Here is a 23556-nt window from a genome sequence, read left to right on the forward strand (position 1 = left end):
TGCCCCCCCCCCCAAATGTTGGCACTATTACCACCTTTGTCTAGAAAAAATCCAGGGAAAACTGGATGGTCCAGGTTTAGGTTACACTGCATTGGGGCAAATAGTAGAATAGTATGATACATGCGTCAAACAGGCACTATGTGGACTCTCACTCCATATCAAACTTCTTCCACTATATATATTGCTTGACATCTTCTTCTTCATCTTCTTCATCTATGAGCGGCCTCATAGTTTCCATTGATGCTGAATTTGTGGTGATTACGTCATTTAAAACTCAAACTGTGACACTGATGCCTTTTAGTTCTTAAACAAGAACAAAAATGGCTCCTACGCAGCCTTTAAAGCTGCAGTTATGCTTCTGCAGAGATGCAAGTAAATGTCTTTGAGATCATATGCAGAGAAGGGCATTATGGGCACTGCACTCCCAAATCTTAGTGGAAATGTACATTGTACCGCCAACCTGTACAAGCAGAAAATAAACACTTGCAACGTGTCTGAACTACAACCACATTTGTCGGCTTATGTGCAGCTCAGAAAAACTTAATACCACAGTAAGACGCCACTGACACACACATGCAGACTCACACAGACACACATTCTTGGTTCCCAAAGCTAAACACAGGCCCCTTCCCGCTGTGCTGGTCTGTGGGTTTGGAGAGTTTGGTCTAGTTGGGATGAGGATGACACATATTAGTGAGTTATGTGGTGAAACACATTCATGATTGAAAACAAATAACACCCAAAGCCCACTGATGTTTAGATAGCAGCGGCTCAGCAGAACAAGGCCAGTTAGGGGTCAGCACTGATGACTGGTGCCAAACCCTCCGCGGCCTGCTGCTGCTGCTGCTGAGTCAAGTGTGTGTGTGTGTGTGTGTGTGTGAGAGAGCATGTGTTTGGAAGGCCTGCAGGGGGATATTTGGTGAGGACGGTGTGTATGCTGACTGGTGTTTTACTGACCAAGGTCAGGGGGAGACTCGACAGGAGTCTGGCAGTCTGCAGACTCCATGTTCAACTGAGGAGTCACCTGTTGACCCATGTATACACACGCACACACACACACACACACACACACACACTGTGCTTCTACACATGTGAGAATCCCCTTCTAACTTTGACTTATTCCAAGTTTAAGGGTGTTAAAACACAGTTTTATATACACAGCCACTTCTTCTAACCCTAAACTTTGCAGAGAAGAAATATTTAATTCTGATAAAAACATCATATCATAAAACTATCTATTATGCAGAACAGCCCCTGTTACCCCCCCCTCCTTAGTGGGCCCTGTGGGGTGAACAACACTCCTCCATTGACCCAAATATCACTACAACACATTTAAAAGACCCAAGGCATGAGGTTTATTAACAGTGACAACCAAGAGACTGAAATCAAAACCTGAAACAGTCAAAAAACAGTAACACTAAATAATATCTCAGCAAGATCAGTAGTCTGCAAACCCGAAGCCTCCCCTCTGCGATAGGAACATGGAGAATTTCTCCACTTTCATTCCCCGGTCAGGTGTCCCTCATTCAGGTGTATTACACCTGGGCGGAGCTGTAGAGAGCAGAGGAAAAGGGACAAATCGCACAGGGAACACATACAGCCATAACACCCCTGTCAGTGTTACACTTATATTTATAGTATTGGATGAAGATGTACGCAGCATTTTACTGTCCCAGATGGTCAAGATGAAGCAGATTCGAGCTACTTTCTATAACCTGTTGGATGGTTTCATCAGTGACACTGCATCCTATTTCATAAACTCATCATGTGTTTTGCAGTATGTGTTAGTAGCTACAGCTGTCAGGTACCATATTCTCCTCTGAAACGTAGTTGAGTAGAAGTATAAAGTGGCAGAAAATGGAAATACACTTTAACTACCTCAAAATAGTATTTGAGTGTATCCTCATTGAGCTGTTGCCCGACACCCTAATCTTAAATTTTCCCAAATCCTACATTTGAAACTTTTAATGCTAAACTTAACAAGTTCAAGGTTGTAGCTTATGTGTGTTTATGTGCAGGTTGTTAATCTGTTAATCACAGAATGAACCCAAACTAAACCAAACCCAGAATGAGGCCCTGTGGTGATTGGTTTAATGTCTTCACCACAATTGTTCTGTTTTGTATTGCACACAGCACTTTCACATAAGCAGGCCAGATTGTTAATCACACATATTCATAGAATAGAAATACAAAAGCTGTCGTGCTCGTTTCAGAAAACAACACACACACAAACACACAGGTTTCCTCAGTTCAGTCATCCGCAAACAAAGACATCGGCCACCTTGGCCCCATTTGGGGGAAACGGTTAAAAACTGACCTACACAGGCGGCCAGCAGATAAGCCAGCTAGCTTTGATCTGTGCGTGAATTGGGAAAGTATCATATTTCCAGGAAGCAGAGGGGATTTATTGGTCTAATGTTGATGCTGGCTCAGCTCACCGCTGTTTGTTCAGCCTCAGTGGGCACTCATGGTATTGATGTTCAATAAAGATTAAACAGCGGTGTGCACTATACTTACTTTATTTCTCTGCTTATTGATGTTTTCATTTATGTAAGAGTACAGGGATGATTCAGAGGACTGCATAGAGGTTTCTAAACTGTCTGCTCCTTTTCATTAGTAGTTGGCCACTTCATCTGTTGGACTTTTTCTCCTGGAAACTCTTTTGTAGCTCCAGTATTAATGAGAACAAATCTGAGTTTAGGGACATTTTTAGAAAGTGAGGATATTTTTGAGTGTCCTCCCTCAACGGGCTGTATGAGGCTTAAAGCTTGGTTTTAAAGGTTAAAGTAAGGTTTAGGTGAGGGTTAGGCTCAGAGTTGGGGTTAGTTATGGTAAAGGTTAGTGTTGTTGATGTGCATTATGTGTGCCATGCTATTGTTCAGACGGCACATTATTCCAAAAACCCTCTAGTCTGATTGGGGCAGACGCCTGCTCGACTGTATGGTAAAGGGTAAAGCGCCACACCATTAAGACTTCATGGAGGCCCTCTGCCTAAGTGAGGGGGTTGGTCTTGAGGTTCGGGAACCTGCAACTTGGCGAAAGGCCCCGTCGTAGCGGACGTCTTGGTCAGCCTGGGAGGACAAAAGTTCAATGGGACATTTTTTGGACTTCTGGGTTTTGGAGCAATGGGCCGTCTCTGTGTTGATGTGAAGAAGAGTGCTCAGGTATAGAATTACCTTGTGTGTGTCTGTGAGGGTGTGTGTATATACAAACATTATTTCAGATAATGAAATTGGCTAAATAGAGCTGAAACTGTTTCGGTTGTCAGACTCATTTGCAAGACCTATTTCAAGCAAAACTGTCAAACATTTGTTCTAGCTGCTCAAATGTGAATATTTGCTACCCCTCTTTGTCATATATTACTGTATATTCAATATATCTAATCAAATATTGATTTTAAGACGTGAATTAGCCAGATCAGTTGGTATGGAAAATGATGGTTGGTAGCAGCCCTGAGGCTAATGAACACAGATGTAACAGATGCAGTGACAGGTGCATTCAAGGAGAGTTTAAGTGTGGTTACATCTGACCTTTACATTTTTTCAGCAGTGTCTAATTAGTGCTGTGTGTAAAAAACAGTGTAATGAAGAGATACAGCATGGCTTTAGGCTGTTTTTAGAAAGGACATGTGCACACTGCTCAGTTATCCAACATGTCCCCTGTTTCAGGTGTACGGTGCTGCCATTCAGTTCTATGAGACCTTCCCGCAGGAGTGTCTGACTGACCAGCAGCGCTCCCAGCTTGGTCCACTGGGCCCGGATCCACACAAATCCTCCTCCTCCAACTCCACGGGGACGGCCACTAACACCGCCACCGCCACCGCCCCACGCTCGGTCTACACCAACAAGTGTATCTGTCTGCTTTCCCACTGGCCCTTCTTTGACGCTTTCCGCAAGTTCCTCACATTCCTCTATCGATACTCCATCTCCGGCCCTCACGCCGTGCCCATTGAGAAGTGAGTTCTCTTTTTTTTTTAGCACTTCATTTCACCACGTTATGCCTTTAAGTTTTTGCTAATATTCGTTTTAAACCTTGTTTTTTTAATAGAGGTGCAAAGTCTGAGTTTGTTTCACTATGCTGTGCTCCCCTTTCATTTTTTTTTGTTTAATAATATCCTCTATTTGACTTTAAGAGTAACTTCAGTATTTTTCAACCTATTTTACATATTTACATGAATTATTAGATCACTCAGCTTCTGTACTTTAAAATGACTATTTTTGTCAATGGAATTTGGTGTCTTTAAAGAGAGTGATATAGCTGCTGGTTCTGGTTCTGGTTATTGTGTCTTGCACAAATATTATGCTGGATCCAAACTAAGTTGTTAAAACAACAAGGTTCCACCATAACACAAACTCTTAAATTAGGCAGCTGTAGACCAGTAACTCCTGTATTGTGTTAGCTAAAATTACTGTTTTTGTCAATGGAGTCTGGTGGCTTTGAACCAAGTGCAATATAATGGCAGTTTCTGGTTCAACAAAAAGGATTTTACAGGTCTAGTTCTGGAGGGATTGCTGTCAGACACTTCAAATAACAATCTGAGCCTGTCACTGGCAAAAATAAGCACTTTTAGTGGACGTTCTTCTTTGAGGCACGGTTGCTCCAAAGGATTAAGCTGCAGCTTGTTTCTCACATAAGCCCTCCTGACAGTATTAATATCACTAACCAACACGTTATGTAAAAAGCACCCCACCTCCCCTAGAGAAATAAATCCAGTCCAAATGGGGTATAACACTAATATAATAGTCTTTCACTGACAAAATTGCAACATTCTTGTACAGACATTTACTAGATAATGTCAACCTCAATGAATCAAAAGTGTATGTTATGGTTTAAATGTCTGGAAGGCTGAAATATCTTGGTGCTTGCAAAAGTTGTCCAGTTTGTACAGTTATTCCCTCTCAAAAAGTACAAAATAATAAAATAATCCTGTTTTTCCTTCAAGGTTGTTTTGGATATTTCTGTGACATTACCCTGGTCAGGTGGTGTGTGAGAGAAGATTCATGCTTTTCATGTTTTATTGCTGCTCATAACTCTCACCCGTCTGAGAGGGGTGCATTGACAGATTATTCAGCCTCCAACTGATGTTATTTTTGGCCTCACTTCCCCCCCAATTCTTCTTCTTCTTCTTCTTCTTCTTCCAGGCACATCTCTCATTTTATGCACAAAGTTCCCTTCCCTTCCTCTCAGAGGCCTCGCATCCTGGTGCAGGTAAGTTTAGACCGCAACAATAAAACGTTCCCTTGTGGTGTTTGCTGCATATGGTACAAATCATAAATGGATAATTATTATCGCATACAAGAATGTTGTTCTCTGAAGGTGTTTAGGATTGCCTGCGGGTTCCCTTAGGTCCTCCATTATGGAAGAGTATTGAAATGATTCCGTGCAGGCTTTTTTTTTTTTTTTTTTTGCTTGGGTTGGTTTAATCTCACTTTCCAGCTTTCCTACAGCTTTCTCCTCACGACAGCTTGATGCTGAGCCAGCCAGTGTCTTCTCCTTTACCACTCAGGTAGGATCAGCTGTACGCAGGTTTTTCTGGTGATATCTGACAGCGTTAACTCTGTGCTAAATTTGTCTCTTTCCATGCCTTTATTCAATAAAAGTGGTCTTTCAATTCGAGCGTATGACTCACTGATTTCACGTTCACATTTGTAATGCTTACCTTCAAAACCCCGCCCTTGCTCTCACATAGCCCCTGCTTGTGTGTGGATTTGCTCTGCTTCAGCTCAGACTGTACGCTTGCACTTGGATATATTATTGCACAGATTTCCTGCACTTCAGCCCTCGTTCTCAGGCTGCCGCTCTGCGCTTGTTAAACATCTGCTCAAAATTCCTCTTTGCGGGCATGTTTGCTTCACTTGTTTACTTCACTTTTAGCCAAATTCATCTTCTCCCACATTAATGAGTTGCCGGTGGAGCTTTTATAGTGAAAGAAAAAGTACGAAAAACCATAAAGAATTAAATAATGTTATAATGAAGCCTTGGAGATTGGGAGTGAATGAACCTGGTTAAAGAATAACCGCCCGTAAGAGACGCTCTGAGAAGCAAAGCGAACGTGCCCGTAATGAGGCAGGCATCATTTAATTGAAAAACACTACACCTGGTGTGCTTTTAGTCAGTGAATTTTTAAAGGGTTATTGCACAAAAAAATCCGTGAGAGAGTTCAGGGTCTCAAGGGAAAGTATTACACAGTGTGAATGTGAAATCAATGGAACATGATCTCAAACTGAAAGACCAACACAGGAAATTAAACCCATATGAAAAATAAGAAATGTATTATATGCTGTGTTACTAATTGGAAGGATGCAGTAGATGTTTAGTTTGTGCAATACAACATAGTTCAGATAACATATGTCTTTGAACCTTTCTGATCATTTCTTAGACTGATCTATTGAAGTTTGTTTGGTACATTATCAATGATAAAACATGAATAGGTCTTTTCTATTTTCAGCTCCCTTCACACACTTATGATTATCAGATTATCATGACCATATCATCATGTATCACGTTTTTATTGAACTTGAATGTCTTTGTTCTTCGTAGTGGTGGTCGATTTTCCACGCTGCTCCAGAACCTCGGACCAGAGAACGCCGTCACCTTGCTGGTGTTTGCCGTCACTGAACATAAGATCTTGGTCCACTCGTTGCGACCGGCCGTACTGACCAGCGTCACTGAAGCTCTGGTGTCTGTGAGTTTCTGCCTTTACTGCCGACCTCTTCTTTGCTTTTGTGAATTCATTTTTCATGTTTTGACATTTCATTTTTGTTGCACTGCTGCACTAATAGTTTTTAATGTGTAATATGTGATAGATACTGTGTATCATCAGTTGTGGAAACAGATCGAAAGTCTATGAAATGTATAAATTGTGTGGGAAGTGAGGGAAAACAACACAATATCTTTTTAACCAATTTCATTTATATCAGCAGCAGCTGATAGCAGCTGATTTCATAGGAAGCTCAACTGTACTGATAACCAGAGTGTTTACCCCCTTGAAGCAGAAAGCAGAAAAGGAGCTCTATCTTCCTTCTCATCTCACTTTATCTTTCTTTCCTCTTGTAATTGATTTTTTTATAACATTTTATTTAGATTTCTCAATATATGCAAAATGTAAGACCCCTAACTAATAACCAGAAGAAGACAGGAAGACAAAACAAAACAAAACAAAATAAAAACATTTAGCAACATAGAAAACAAACTCGGTATATTCTTAAATGAACTACATTAAATATAAGTAAACATCGCATATAACCCTTCGAATTCATCTCTACTAAGCACATCTTTTATCTTTCACCAACTCAAATGACCACTTCGGTGTTATGTCCTACATGGCTTTATTGTCCACCCTCACTTTATCTTTCTCCCCCTCGTCCACCTCCACAGATGATCTTCCCGTTCCACTGGCCGTGCCCGTATATTCCTCTGTGCCCCCTGGCGTTGGCTGACGTGTTGAGCGCCCCCTGTCCATTCATCGTAGGGGTGGACTCCCGCTACTTTGACCTTTATGACCCCCCACCGGACGTGAGCTGCGTGGACCTGGACACAAACACCATCTTCCAGTGAGCACAAGACCCGAAAAACATTCCCCTCGCTGTTGAGTTACTTAGTTACTGATGTGAGAAATCTAAAAGCTGGTGGAGGCACCTCATTTTGGGCAAATTGGGCAAAAATTAGTAACATTTTAGCATGTTGTAATTAAAATGGTCTGAAAGCTGCTCTGATTTCAGGCTTTAGAAAAGGCCCCAGAGAGAGAGATGTGCTCACACATCCCTTCAGACGCTGGTGAAAGCCTGATTCAATGGAGGACAAGAGTTTAAAATAGAGGCCGACAATAAACACAAGTAAACACGAGTCAATATCGACGAAGAGTTTCAGAGATAAAGAGTACTTCACTATTAAGCTGCTAACGTCATTATCCTGTGATATTACAATGTGTTCCTCCTGCTAATCGGTATTGTTAGCCAAAGGCACGCCAATAGTTCAAGCTCTTGTTTCTGTGACGTTCTATAACTGAATCAGGATCGCAAGCATGATTTGGATGATTGAAACTGCTAACTTCAGCTGTAACGTTAATTACAGCACATCCATATGCTGTGTATGTAGATTTACCATGAAAGGTGGCTATGGTGATTGCTGCTAATAGTTTAGCCTCCTGCTAATCATACATTAGCTGTTGCTGATTAAAACTTGCCTACGTAATTTTCCTGTAATACCTAAATGTGTTGCAGTGGTTTTTTTAGCTTTACAGGTCCACGCGTTCGCAAAGACAACAGGGCGGTCATTCTCATAGAAATCCCTCGACAGAGCATTACTCCATTGGGCTCACAAACACGATCGGTTGAACTTCTTTTTCCTGCATGTATGAAGCATGTGCACATGGCCGTGCTCGTCTGATGAAAGGAGCTCAGGGTGGCGAGGAGAGCTGTACTTTTGAAATTATTTCCCCTTTCCAGAGAATTGCCTCCCCCAGCTTTGACAGATATCAAGATATGTCTTCACTACTCTGTTTCTTTCTCAGGATGAATATTGTATGGCTTCATTGTGTATAAGAATAACCACCGGGCAGTGAGTCACACCTATTCTGTGCAGCACTTCAGGCTAAGAGCTGAACATTGTTTTCTTTGCTGCATCTTTTTTCCAGACCACATAACTGCCAGGTCATGAGTTCTAAGTTTAGAGACAAGGCCATTTTCCTGGATGTCTGTGTGGAAATGGTTATTTTTGTAGTGTCAGACTTGTTTTAATGTGAGGAGAATGCATTTTTCTGGTGCGCCAGGTAAGGTCAGTAATGGTTCACATCATTTCTGGCCTCATTACCAGCCAGACAGCGTGAGGGTGGTCTGAGCTCACCCGGCCCGACCGCTGTCCATGTTGGTTTTGGCCTCTGAGCTTCCGCAGAGCTCAGCATATGCTTCTGCTTCTTCCAGCAATGAAGATAAGCGAGCCCTCACGTGGAAGATCCTGCCAAAGAAAGCCTGTAAAAACCTAATGAATGTGCTGAGCAACCTCTACCAGCAGCTGGTTGACGGTGAGTGAGCTGCAAGAGCAAAGGATTGTGAAAGATGTGTCATTTGTCTCATTTTGTTGTTTTAATTTCACGATCAGTCCTGCCTTTATTCATAGATCATCATATTTTATTATATTTCCCCTCATTTTCTGTATTGTAAATATCTCTGCTTTATGTTTTTATATTTATTTATTTTGCACCGATGCACCAAGGTAAATTCCTTGTAAAATGAAAACTGATTCTGTTGACAAAACTCTCAGCAAACTTTTCCATTCAGTAGTTTTTATTTTATTTTGTGTTCAGTTGAATAGAAGGTGGTAGGGCTGTCACTTTTTCACAAGGTCAAGTTCAAACTAAGACCTATGTTATTACCTTTTCTGACCTTAAGTCGATAATGTAAGAAAATCTGCTGCTAATTAAGGTGTTATGGATCTTTCTGTTGCCTTAACAATTTGCTTTCCATTCATTCTGCACCTTTCTGCTCTCCATTCAACTAATTGAAAGCCAGCAATAATCCCATCATAGCATAATTCTCTAATCACTCGTCTGCCCTGCCGCGGTGCTCGTTGCATTATTTTCAATTGTATTACTGTTATTCGTGGAGCACGCTCACTGAGAGACCATGAAACTTGCTGCTTATTGAGTTGGAGAAATTGAATAAATGGATTTTCTGATTGAGTGAAGTTGAAAATCTACCCAGTTTTCTGCCGGCCGTGCTGAATACCAACGCGCCTGCCAGAGGTTTTGGCTGAGACATTTAAGCCTCATGGACCTCTCTGAAACTCCCACGATAACTTGAGTTTATTTTCCCTAATTCTGTAAATCCAATCCTGATTTACAAGAAGTACTTCACTGCTGGAAAGATCCATATACTGCACTGTCTGTGCAGTAGAGGAGTGCAAATGCTTTTGAAACTGGTGTTACATGACCAGAGAAGAGAGAAAACGGGTTGTGATATTCCCAGAATGCACTGAGCCACTATCCTCACCAGCTGGCGGTGCTTGACTCTCACCTGTGTGTTAGAGCGAGTGTGGAAAATTAAACATTATGCATTTGCATACACTGCCCACATTGTAATGATACAGAACTGGTGTAAGTACCAGATGTCCTCAACCCTTCCAGATCTGCTCAGGTTACATACTACATATGTTATTATACGTATGTTTTAAAATGAAGGGAAGTTGTTTAAATTCTGTATTTAATTGCTGCAGTCTGGCGCTCACATTTATTAAAACATATCAGTGCTTTGGTGTAGCTGCTCTCCATCATTATCTCAGGTAATAATGATGGACGATGTAAACAATCATCTAATCTGATAAATGATAATCTATTAATAATGTTGGCTCAAAATGAAAATGAATCATGTTTTCATGCTCAAACCAAAGAGTTCTGTATAGCAAGACACACAACAACTGCAAACAAACAAGATGTAGATGTAGGTCTTTTTCTCTACAGTCAGAATTTGCTCATTAAAATGGTGGCATGAACACACAGCATTCGTACACTTCAGCAGCGTGCTGCCGCTTCATCCTTTAATGCATTATCCCGATCATAACCACTTCAAAATGCAAATGGTGCAGCATTTTCAGCCGCAGCCTCACTTTGAAGCGATGATTCATCCTTAATGTTCGAATCCAACCCAACTTTATTAATAAAGCACATTTAAAAGCAACAGCAGTTGACCCAAAGTGCTGCACAATCACAATAGCAAAAACCACCAAGTGTTTAACTACATTAAACAATTTAAAAGACAAAACAATAATCACAACAGCAGGAAAATAAGAAGAATAAAATCTTTCTTACCAATAATGATGTTTTTTTTTTTTTTCTTTTTTCCTTTAGGTCAGTACCGGCCTGATGGGCTTTTGGAGCTGAGCATGAGTGATTCCTCAGAGCTGAGCTGTGGGAAGAGCCTCCACACGCTGGAGCTGGAGATCCAGGAAGCCTTCCTGCGCTTCATGGCGGCCATTTTGAAAGGCTACCGTTCCTTCTTACGCCCCATCACCCAGGCCCCCTCTGAGAAAGCCACGGACGCTAGCTCGCTTTTTGACTTGCAAGGTATCTGGAATGAGAAAATCATACAGTAGCAACACTCAGTACCCAAAGGTAAAAGGGAGCACACAAACATTTTCAGGACCAAGTTTACTAAACTCAATTTCACCAATTTGTTCTGGCCAAGTCCAAAAAACCTGCTAACATTTCAGCCTAGTGGCCGTCATCAGGGACTCATGCCAGTTCTACACTATTCTTTACTTCTTAAACCCTCATATGCAACTTTTCCTAACAACACAGCGACCAAAGAGGTGAAACAGTGAGTCCCAAACAGTTAAACTCTTTGATATACATAACATGTTTTCATATTTTTAAACTTGTTTCAACTGAAATCATCATTAACCACAAATAGGTGAAACTGAGATTAGTCAGCTTGGTCCTGAAGATCTGTGTGTGTGTGTGTGTTATTTTTAACCTTCAGGTGTTCAGTGTCGGTATCTAGAATAGTGTCGCTTTAAACCACTCGTAGCCAAGTCACTAAAACCTTTTATCCGTGCGCTGTGTGTTCGAGCCGGACAGCCACAGAGTCACAGAGGAAACAGGTGGACGAACCCAGCTGTTCTTTTCCCAGCAGCCTCCTCGCACACAAACCAAAACAAGTCCACAAGTCCACTACAGTGTCATGAGCCAGGTTCGTCCTCTCTGACAGAAAAGTATCTGACTGACGAAATCCCACCACAGTGTTTACTGATCGCAGATGGTTTTAATACCAGTGATCTGAAAGAAACTCCACCACTGTAAGAGAGACGGATCTTATTGAACACTTGCTAGAATTGTTTGTTTACTGTGTTTATTCCCCACAAATTAGTTTTTAGAAGGCGGACAAGTCACCCACCATGATGTGGAAGCTCTTAGAGACTTTTTTGTATATTTATGTAACCAGACTACAATCAGAAGGAGCCTTGGCGTGTTGTGACAGTTATTCTTTTGATGATCTAATAAGAGTCAAGATTATTTTGTCAGACTGTTATTTCCAAAGTCCAGAATACATTTTCATTCTCACGGCTTTGGAAACACGCAGATACAGAAGACAAGATGAAGATCAGATCATAAACAAACGAAAACAAAACAAACTGTTTTTTAAAACTGGACTCAGGTAAGACGGCTGTGGACTCATTATGATATGTGTTTTAAACCTGTTTACACTAGGTTACACTAGTAGCCTGCACAGATTGTTCCAAATGTCTATTTTGCACTTTTTTGTAACTTATTTTTAATGTATGTCAGGCGGTGCGTCAAGTTTAGTGGTGCAATAACAGTATACTTTCTCCAATGGCTCTACAGCTCTTTGAGAAATCTCACTAATGTCACTGCTTCCACAGAGGGGCAACATCTCATGTGCAGTCAGTTCTTTAGCTCACGCCTCAGTCAACGTCCTTGAGACCAAGAAGAGACGTGCTGATATTCATTTAAATCATCTAATGAGTGATGCTGATTTAAATGGTGAAACAGCGAAGGGAGGAAAATCAACAGAGACCAGTGATTGAGAACAAGTGTGCACGTTTCAGCACATTAACCATCAGGCTGTTTTAATCAGAAGACCAGTACCGTCAGATCAGAATGTCAGTCGTTAGAAAAATTTTAGTTTGCTCATCATCAGCCAATACTGTGCAGCCAGCGTGAGTCACGGTTACAGAGCATGATTAGCGCTAATGAGTCCATGAATATATAAACTAATACCGCGTCATCTCTAGCACCTTCCTCTGGACAGCTGGCCAGCCTCAAAACCAGATGGCGTTGTTTAATACATGAGCTTTCATAAGCGTCGATCCGCTCCTCGGAGTAAATACACGCAGACACCGTTTGGTAGGAAGGCGGGGGTGTGAGAAGATGCTTGGGGTTGGAGGTTCAAGGCTGTCTGCCCGACTGAAGGTTAAGTCAGTGAGAAACACAGCTGATAAACGCGTCAGTGTGGCCTCAGCCTGTGAAAGCTGGTTCACGTCACAGCTGAGAAGAGTTGGGGTGAAATCCCGGCTGTTCGGCTGGGGGATCGCTGCAGCCAAGGTTGTGTCCAGCACGAGTTATATAGCAAACAGGAATGGCTGCAGTAAATTACATAGTGACTTGAGGGAAGGTGTAGAAGGTTGTGCATCGTGTGTTTGAACTCCTGACTGTTTCTGGACTAAAAATGAATAACAACAAGAGATCACACGTCTGAACTCTCTTTAATTTTTCTCTTCTGCCCCCTGAAAAACACAGTTTCCTCCTTTTTTATGATTGTAGCGCTTTCAGTCCCACATCTGTGACTTTATGAATATTACAAGCAGATGGAATCAACCCCCAAAGACAGATGATAAACAAACCATTTCTGACTGTGGTGTCGGTAATTGTTGGCTGATGTTTGTGTGGATCTAAGCGCCTTCTAGTGTGTATTTGTTACATAAACTATAATGCACAGCGAGCCGGTCGTTACCTTCAGGATGATTCAGGCCCCTCCGCATCCTGTCGGGGTTCATTTTGCAGTAACGGCAGCCTCTTATTACACGTCTACATGGATTTCTTACCAAAGAAAGCAGTAACTTGAAACAAAATATAGAAATTAAAATGATTGTATTGATTTATCAATGATTTTATTGCTTCCACTATCAGAACTACATCCATAGCCATGGTCTGTTGTACATAACTGAGTATTCAACTAAGCTGTATAATAATGTCTAACAACTCAACACTTTGAGAGTCTGATAATAATAGTCTGCAGTGCTCTGTTGTTGATGTTGTTGATTCTTCATATTTTCAGTTATCTTGTAATTATTTAGTCTCCAAATCATCCCACGTGTGGTTTGAAACGAAGACGAGCAAGAAACTCTTTGTATTTGAAATGCTTAAGGAAAAACATGTTTGTTTGTTGCATCATCAAAATCATTAAATCACAAGTTAGGACAGAAGGTGTGAGACCTTTTAGACTCCACTGAGAGGCTGTCCTCACTGTGAAAAAGTCAGTATATTTAAGCAACTCAGAGAAGTTTTGGTCAGAATCAATATCTGGTCCACGTTGCAAGCTCTGGATTAAATTATTTATCAGCTGTAGGAAATGTTTCTCACCAGCGCCGTTCGTCAGTGTTTGGCCTCCACCTCTGTGCTGTGAGCCAGCGGCCATCCATCCTGCTGTCTGTATCACAACAGCAGTGGCTTATTAGTCAGTTAAGATGCTTTCAGCATCTATTAAGGAAGCAATTTACCACATTGTTGTGCATCCCAAATTGGCCATTACACTAATAACAATGTGTTGGCTTGCATTATCCAAACCAAGACAAATGGAAGTTACATACATAGAGCTTCCTAAGGGATAATGGTTTCTAACCACAAAAGTGCACGCTTTCTTCCCTCAGTAGATTTAATGACTTGACCATGTGAATGAACCTGCTTCTATGTCTTAAGTCTCAGTGAAGTCAGATTACTTATTATTTATAAAAGCTAACCGTGACATTTATGTCCTCAGGGTTCTTGAAGAGCCGCGACCGCTCTCACCAGAAGTTCTACTCACTGATGACCAAAACCCAGATGTTCATCCGCTTCATCGAGGAATGCTCCTTTGTCAGCGACAAGGACGCCAGTCTGGCCTTCTTCGACGACTGCGTGGACAAAGTAAGTGTGGTGTTTTCGTATTATAAAATGTTCGGTATATTGATGTGTTCATTAGAGTTGAAATGATTAGTCTATTAATCGATTAGTTAGTCGACAGAAAATTAATTTTCCCTGTTTTGTGTCAGTATAAATTGAATATCTGTGGGCTTTTGACTGCTGATCGAACCAAACGAAGAATCGATTAATTGAGAAACTAATCAGCAGATTGAATGATTGAGTGGCTCCTCTAGTCTTCATTTTGATGCAGTGGAATTAAGCGTCTTCTCCAAAAGAGCTTTTTCCTTTTCCTCCATTTCTGCTCCCTTTATACCCTTTAGACCTTCTTATCAGTCTCATTTTCTGCTTCACTTATAGCAGCACTAGTTGTTTCCACTCTCCCGTGTTACTGCATCTGTCCCTCAACAATCAAACTTCTCTCCTCTCCTCTTCCAATTTCTTCACTTTTTCTTTCTCTTTCACTTTCTCCTTCTGTTTGCGAGCAGCTCTACAATTCAGAGCGGAGTGCAGACAAAGGAGGCAAGGTAAGGAGGCCACGGTTCTTATTTGTTCTGTGTCTATTCTGTTTTTCGGATGGGGGGGGGGGGTCTGTGCACGGTGCTTGGTAGCAGCAAACAACAAAATTACCCAAGATGAAAAAAGGCAGTGCAGGAAGCAACATCTGTTTCCTGGAAGACAAACCCTCTCCACCCTCTCATCAGTGTGTATTTCAAATGACGCCCTTATGATCCAAACTCTACCACCTTCACAGCATCCTTCCATTCTTAATGAATACTGGAATCTACATCAAAATTGCTGCAACAGCAATTTGTCTTGAGGTCGTGAAAGCACAGTTTCACAGAAAATCTGTATGCACAGTTTTCTGCAAAAAAAAAAGAAAAAAAAAACCTTAAATTTTTCATGACTCGAGAGAGTGAGGGCTTTTAGTGCTTCAGTGATTTCTGAAGCACTAACGGAGCTTGAAGTCTGTTTTTTTTTTTTTTTTTCTCTTCAGTGTGACAATATGAAGAGCCTTGTAGAGGCTGTCGGTGTATCTTCTGGACTCCGCTGGGAGCGTTTTGAGTACTTTGACCATGTGCTCACCGGGCTGTGTTCCTCTATCGGAGCGTGTTCATATGTTCAAGGTTAAATTTTGTTTGTTTGCAGTCTTAAAGTCCAGGCAGTCACTCGGTTCCCTGCTCACGTCTGTTGGTTGCCGCTTCTTCCAGGTGACATTTGTAACAGACTCTGAAATAGACTTGGCAGCCCTCGGTTTACTTGCATATATATATGTGTGTGTGTGTGTGTGTGTGTGTGTGTGTGTGCGTGCTCTGGCTGTAATTGAGACATAGTGGAAGTGATCCCAGAGGCCAGCATCCACAGCCTCCCCTCCCCGTGTTCCCAGGGCTGCGGAGGGGCCTCGGTCTCCTCGTCCTCCCTGTGCGACTGCTCCACGGGCGATTAAATCCCCCAACTGTCTTTCTGCACTGTGGCTGGATTATATTATCTATAAAAGCACACAGCATCACTCAGGCCACACACACACACACACACACACACACACACACACACACACACACACACACACACACACACACCCAGCAGTCTCATACAGAAAGATAAGGTTAAAATGTGTAGATCCCTGCGGGAAAGTTACATTACATTATAGCAGCAGAACTAATTCAACCCAGCAGGTGAACAAAATACAAACTACACAAATAACTATGCATGATTACAGTTACTTCAATTAAAAACTGTAAAAACAATGAAGGACAAAATTGAATATGAACAATTGTTTGATTCTATAATTAAGTTTTTCCCTTTCTTGCTGAGATGAAAAGATCAGCACCGCTCCCACATAGGTGGAGCCAGCAGGTTAGCAGGTAGCTTAGCTTAGCATAAAAACTGGAAACAGCTAGTCTGGATCTGTGCAACAGTAAAAACATGTCTCTTGTTTCATCTGAACAAAATGTGTAGAACAGCAAGTTTTACTTTTATAGACGATGTGCTCTGGACTAATTCCCCCTTTATTTTCATTTCATTTTAACAGTGCAGTGGGACAGTACACCCACATGCTCAGAGACACAACACAGGCATAAATGTTTTAAGGGACAGTCCGTGAGTTTCGGCTTCCTCTCAATGTGTGTAAAATCTGGTTCTAAATTAATATTGATATTTTCAATGTTTTATCTCTTGAGTTTTAAATGAGGTCTTAGGCCAATACATTTTTGACTATCTATCTTGACTTAATGTTAACACTCGTTAAACCCGTGTTTTATTTTAAATGAAATTGTGGAATAAATCAAATCAAATAAATTAAATTAGACCACAACTTCCACCCCAAACCTACTAAACAGTACCAGTACTACCAGACCTCCATCCTCTAAAGAAACACACACACACACACACACACAACAAGAACCAAAACACTAGTCAGGAAGTCTGCTTCATCCTGGAGAGAGATCCTTCTCCTCCGGCCTCCCTTAAATATAGTGGCAGGGTCCGCCACCTGAGGGGGAGAGAGGAGACAAGAGGGAAAACACACAAACAACAAAGGAGCAGTGCACAACAATAGATGGAACCACAGTTGTTTCTGTATTAAATACAGACTCTGGGTGTTTCGCTGTCAGCCTCTTCTTGGAAAGCTCCCTCTCTGATCCTTGAGAGACGTAGAGAAGACAAAATGTTTTTTTTTCTGAACTCACTGCAGACCTACTTGTCAGACAGTGCCGATGCTTCTTCATCGTCACAGCTGGAGCAGTGTAGCTTGTGTCGCATTAAAAAACAAAAAGCTTCCTACTCAGTTATTCACAGGTAGTAAGTACATTATATCTGTGAGTGTGGGGACGGGTCCTTCCTCTCAGGTCTGAGCGGCAATGATTTATCAATTAATTGTCAAATATTACATTTTGATATTTGTTTAATCAGTTTCAGTAAAATTTTAAGAGGTGGATTTTTCTGATTTCTTCACTCCTCAATGACAGTAAACTGAATATCTTTGGGTTGTGGACAAAACAAGACACTTCAGGACGCCATCTTGGGCTTTGGGAAACACTGGTCGGCATTTTCCACCATTTTACGACCAAACAACTTATTGATTAATTGAGAAAACAATCAACAGATTAATTGACAGTGAAATTAATCCATATTTTCCAATAGTTCTTGAATTCTTATGATGTTTTTTTCAGCATCAAACCAACATTTTATTGGCAATAATCGACCAACATTGGTGTCACTTCAGTTAAATGCCACAATGACAGCTGTTTGGCGAGATGTCCTTTTCCTGCGTCTTGTCCTTTAGCGCTTCCTGCTGCTTCCCTGACATCATGGGATATTTAGTCCCTCTGAAGTGTGGACAGTATCTCCATTACGAGGTATCCTGATCAATATCCTGAATCACCTCAACTGGATATCTGAGCTTAAAGCACTTTCAGTGTTGCGGTTTAATCTGTGCTCAGAGACCCGTCACAGAGCGTCGTATTAGCCTTTGATGTGCTGTATAAGACACAAGAGAATAAATGAGAGTTTTCTCAGCCCGAAGAAGAAGCCACTTCTGCCTCCCACACTTTACTGCTTTGACTTTAATTGCTATTAGACTAACGCTGCTAAATTATGAACTTTCAGCAAGTGCTTCACTTCCCTTCTGTCCACCATGAATAAAATGATTGCTTGTGGTGCCAAAGCCTGTCATTAAGCACCTCTCAATTTATGATGCTTCCCTGTGTGACCCTTCATTTTTTATATCCACCATAAAGCTCTTGCTCAAAGATTCACTCCAAGTCCTCTGTGTCAGCTCCACCAACATGGCTCCAGCAAAGTATCTGCAGTAACTTCAAATGTCAGCGATGAAATTGAAAGGTGCCGTCCATTGTGCTCACAGCATCTTCACTTTGCCACCTACAGTAGATGCTTTTTTTTTTTTTCTTGCTCCTCTTTTTAAATAACAACCTCTGGAGAAAGGGGTTATAGCTGGAGACGTGTCGGCTGTACAGTGATTTACTGTGATGCTCCTGTCGAGTTGACTGTGTCAAACAGAGAGATCTAGAGTTGCAAAATTTCCATGAAAAAAAGTGGAAACTTTCCACGTGAATTTATGAGAAGTAACATGAATAAAATAGAAATATGGGGTTATTTGCTCAGGTTGTATTTAGCACCTCATGAGCAGATAGAAACCAACCTTTTCCACATCACATGCAGAGATTATAAATCCTTCAGACAGAAGTCAACAATTGTATGGATCTTAATAGTCTATGATAATAAACTTTATTTGTGTAGCACCTTTCATATATGAAAAACAAACAAGCAAAAAAAATCCCTCACTCTTAATAAACAATAGTAATAGTAAAAAGCACTGATGCAATGCCAAGTACAGATAAATAGCTATAACACTAAAGCCCCTTCATGATCACAATGTTCTTTGAAGACAAAGAAACCCATTAATTTATTTAATACATACAATGTGATGAGTTGGCTCGCTGGCAAATTAACTAAAGGGAAAAGGTACCTTGACAATTCAAGCTGAAAGTGTCGGCTGTGTGCAAACTCAGGGTTTAAAGGGAACAACTCATTTATTGAAAAAATGTTTTACAATAAAGAATCAATAGAAAAAGATTCATTAGCATCTTCAATCAAAGCTACTTTACAGATCTGCTCACTGCGTCTGTTTTGGCTGTTTTTGTTGATCTTGTTTGTTTTGTTTTGATGTTGGAGTGTGTTGATGAATGCAGTACATGCTTACAATTCACTTACACTTATGCCTGGTATTATTTTTTTGTGTTTCGAGCATGTCCGCCCAGATAAGTTCACTAATAAAATGTTAATTTTTATATCAAAATGCTACATAATCTTCTAAATTCCTTGCTTTTCTGGAAATGTATGACCTCCTGCAACCCCACACAGGGCTGACTGCAGGCAGCTTAACCCACACTGGAGCCTTATCAATTGATTTTATTCTCTGCAACTGCAGAATGTTAATTTAGATTTACAGCACAGTGATTCGTTTTGCATATGTTAAATCCAACCAAACTGATGGAGGATCGATGGTGTATTAATAAATGAGTTGGTCACCTAAAGCTGGATTTGAGTCACTAAGCTGTTACGACAAATGTAGTTTCTGAATCTGAAATCCATAGAACATTTGGTGGTGGTGAATACCTACTGCACATGACCACGGGATCATTAATTCTTCATATAAATATAGGTTTGATTTTTCACTGCACAGCAGCAGAAAAAAAACTACTCACGCTGACTCGCCTCCCCTCGAGGTGCAGATTTAGATTTATGCAGTCGGCTCTCTCAGACTGACCTATTGATCCGTCTTTTGACTGTATAAATCCTCTCTGCGCGTTTTAGATTCTCACAGTTTCTGACATCTCTGCTCTTCTTTTACTGTGAATCACTGATGTCAGTCAAAGCTGTTGTCTCACACACACACACACACACACACACACACACACACACACACACACACACACACACACACACATAGTTAGTGAAGTCACATCTTCAGTATTTTGATTTGGGTTTGGAGGATATTCGGGGAGTGAAGCTTGAAAGATACAAATACTTTAGATCTAATGAAAGAACAGCCGTTGAGATGCCTTATAGGAAGTGCAGGATCCAAATTTGCTCGACTCAGATCAGGGACTAAAAGTCAGGATACCTCAGCCTCCACTGCATCTTTTTTTTTTTTTTTTTTTTATCTGACTCATAAAAGGCTTCTAACTTTCCAGAAGTGCAATACAAAATCACTGGACTACTGTTTTTACTAGTTATCTTGAGAAAAGTATTTACAAAGCCTAGTTTCTTATAGCTCTCAATGTACTTTTACAAAGTTTCAAAAACAAATGTTCAGGAAGATCATTTGTGTGTATATCTAAACATGTCAAGCTATTACTGCATCTGTGAATAATGTAACTTTATATACATACAGTAGGTATTTGTACAGTATATATTACCTGTTTAGTCTTGACAGTGATGGTTATTGTACAGCTTTTACGTTAAACTAATGTATACAAGTGGTCTAATTTGACTTGGCATTAAATAATAAGTATTGCTCTGCAGGAGACAAGTGGCTGCAGCTGAAGAACTGAGTTGTACAGGCTAGTTTTAGCTGTGTGTGTGTGTGTGTGTGTGTGTGATGACAGAGGGGGACTACAGAGAGGTAAAGTGAGTATAAAAAAATGTGAAAAAAGAAAGAAATCTAGGTCACCTGCTGTCATCCTCCCTCAGCTCTCCCAGACGCTCACTCTGTAGAAAACCCTGCTATCAGGGTGGCAGCTACAAAGCTGTTTTTAAATGATGCTTCAGTTGAAAAAAATGTTTTTCTGCTTGCGTCTGGCCAAAAACTCTTCCACACACACACTGACATATTTATTACCGGGCATAATGTCAAGGTCTGTGTTGAAATTCTCAGGTGTCCAGTGGGATACTCCCTGTTTCCATCAGCTGTGATAGATGAAGGGTCACGGCACCACCACCACCCAAACACCATCATGTTGGTGTGTTTGCTTCTGCAGGTGGACAGTGACAGGCCGGAGGAGACCAGGCTGATAGAGATTGATGAATCCCAGCGCAGCGAGCACACAGTCTTTATCACACCTCCAGAGCTGCCTCCTCTGCCTGAGGGGGAGGAATATCCGCTGTGCTACAGGTGAAACATGGAACTGACATTTTCCTCTCAAATAATAGACATTACATTTATTAATGTTTCAGCTGTAGTCTTTTTTTACAGTGAGTCACTGTAACCAAACCAGAAATGACGAAACACATCCTTTTGCTGCCTAAAGGATAACTCTGGTATTTTTAAACATGGACATTATTTTCAGTTTAATTTGAAATGATTGGTAGGTACGAAGACTTTTTAGGAGTTGGTCCAGCAGATCACCTCAGCCAGCAGCTTAGAACGGGCTACAAGCTAAAATGGCTGTAATGTAAGACTACGGGCGATCATGCCGGTCAAAGTACGTCTGCGTCCGGCTTGTTTTTGCTACTGACAGGCTCAGATTGTTATTCTAAGTGTCTGACAGCGTTACAAACAGGATCCCTCCAGTGACAGACTGACATTATATAACTCGTCTACCACTGCCCCGATCACTTAGTTTGTTTGTGTTATTGTGTGACTTTGGATCTGAACTAACGTGTTAAAACACCAAAATCACAGCAGCTCGACCAGCAACTCCTTTTTCCTGCAAAGTAACATTTTGCTGGTGGAGTCTGGTGGCTTTGAACAGCAATGTAACAGCTGTGTCTGGTCAAACAAAAACCCTACATGTTTATCTCTGTTTGATCCTGTGAGGTTGTCAGACACTTCAGTGACAAAACACTTCTAGTGGACGTGCCTTGATGATTCTAGTTGCCCCAAAGGATTACATTACAGCCACTGTAGCTTATCGCGGCTGAGGCCTACTACCAGACTCAAAATATGTGAAAGTACGGCCCAGGTTTAAAAATATCGGAGTTATCTTTTAAGCTTTTGAATCAGGATGTGGAATTTATGAATTTTAATGTATTTAGAAATGGAAAACATGTACCACTTTGCTGTTTAAGTGCCATCTCCCTTCCTCATACCTAACAGCAGGAAGAAAATTGGAAAGTCAGAGTAGTACACTGAGTTTAAAAGCTGGTTAATTCATTTTTGGAATGGTTGATTGTTGAGCAGCAGGGGTCCAGCTCCCTCCCTGGCACCAAAGACTGAACACTACTGCTGGACTGTGTGGGTCTGAATATGTGCCATTTGTATTCTGCAGTTATGTTTCTTCTCTAAATAATGTATGCCTAGAGAATTGTGAGAAACACCAAGTTAAGCTCCCCTAATAACCCTTAATGACCAACAGCTTTGCAGAATTTATCAGCTCTTTGTAGATAATTACGGGCAAACTGCATTTATGATCTCTATAACCTTGGGATAAATCATCTCGTATTAAATATTGCCAGAATCTACTTGTTTTCTTTGCAGATACTAAAATACATGTACCAGCTGTCACTAACGTGTGTGTATGTTCTTCATTAGGTACGATGGCTTCCCAGTGTTGAGTCTTGACCTGTTTGACCCTGTGGAGGGCCTGCAGACTCCATCCTCTCGCCTCGCTGCCAGGCACAGCTGCCCCACCAGCCCTGCCCCCATGTTTAGACGTACCAAACAGGTCAGCATAGCACTAACTCACCGCTGTCACACAATTATCTGTTGATTTACCCGTTTGAGTACCAGGCTGGTGTGCTCTTCTACAGAGTTACCTAAAACAAGAGTAGCAGTACAGGGTTTATTTTTCAGATTTTTCTTTCTAAAAAGTTCCAAATTGTACAAGGTTGAAAACAATTTAGACTATCAGATGCTCTTCTAAGAGAAATTATTCTCAAGGGAGGGACTGCCTTTAGCAATCCACACATGAAAAAACTAACAAAGAGCAAAGGAAATGGAGGTTTTATTCCTTTTTTTAATAGTTAGAAGAACTTCTTCTTTGATCGCTTTGAATGAACTTGTGCACACACTTGTATCTCCTAACTCTAAAGCCTGAATTTTGCATCAAAGAGCTTCTTTTTCTCTCCTTCCTTTTCATCCACAGGAGATCAAAACAGCCCAGAAGATAGCCAAGAAGTACTCGTCCATCCCCCAGCTGTGGTCCAAGTGCCTGCTCCGTCACTGCTACGGCCTGTGGTTCATCTGTCTGCCAGCATATGTGAAGGTGTGCCACTCCAAGGTGCGGGCGCTTCGCACCGCCTATGACGTCCTCAGGAAGATGCAGGCGAAGAAATTACAGCCCCCCGATGAGGTGACATTCACATTTGTTCAACCGGACATCACTGAAACAAAGTTTGCACTCATTTTAGATCAGATTGGTCCATTTTTAGAGCTTGTTGTGTGTTGTTTGTGACCCCATCTCAATGCAAAACATAAATGTGTTGTGATCGGAGAGAGGAGCCGTGAATGAACACAGGCTCGT

The 23556-nt window shown here is 41.2% G+C and overlaps 1 protein-coding gene across 1 annotated transcript in view; it reads left to right on the forward strand.

The window, feature by feature from the left end:
* Nucleotides 1–23556, forward strand: part of LOC139209552 (C-myc promoter-binding protein-like) — a 64863-nt gene that overhangs the window by 19166 nt on the left and 22141 nt on the right. The window contains exons 5-16 of the mRNA XM_070839346.1: nucleotides 3669–3955; nucleotides 5142–5208; nucleotides 5448–5506; nucleotides 6541–6685; nucleotides 7378–7553; nucleotides 8922–9022; nucleotides 10844–11059; nucleotides 14493–14638; nucleotides 15121–15159; nucleotides 21133–21266; nucleotides 22626–22758; nucleotides 23179–23385. Coding sequence (XP_070695447.1) covers nucleotides 3669–3955; nucleotides 5142–5208; nucleotides 5448–5506; nucleotides 6541–6685; nucleotides 7378–7553; nucleotides 8922–9022; nucleotides 10844–11059; nucleotides 14493–14638; nucleotides 15121–15159; nucleotides 21133–21266; nucleotides 22626–22758; nucleotides 23179–23385 — 1710 coding nt within the window. The remainder of the gene's footprint in view (nucleotides 1–3668; nucleotides 3956–5141; nucleotides 5209–5447; nucleotides 5507–6540; nucleotides 6686–7377; nucleotides 7554–8921; nucleotides 9023–10843; nucleotides 11060–14492; nucleotides 14639–15120; nucleotides 15160–21132; nucleotides 21267–22625; nucleotides 22759–23178; nucleotides 23386–23556) is intronic.

Source organism: Pempheris klunzingeri, chromosome 1 (assembly GCF_042242105.1).
Source record: "Pempheris klunzingeri isolate RE-2024b chromosome 1, fPemKlu1.hap1, whole genome shotgun sequence".
In the NCBI taxonomy this organism is placed as follows: Eukaryota; Metazoa; Chordata; class Actinopteri; order Acropomatiformes; family Pempheridae; genus Pempheris; species Pempheris klunzingeri.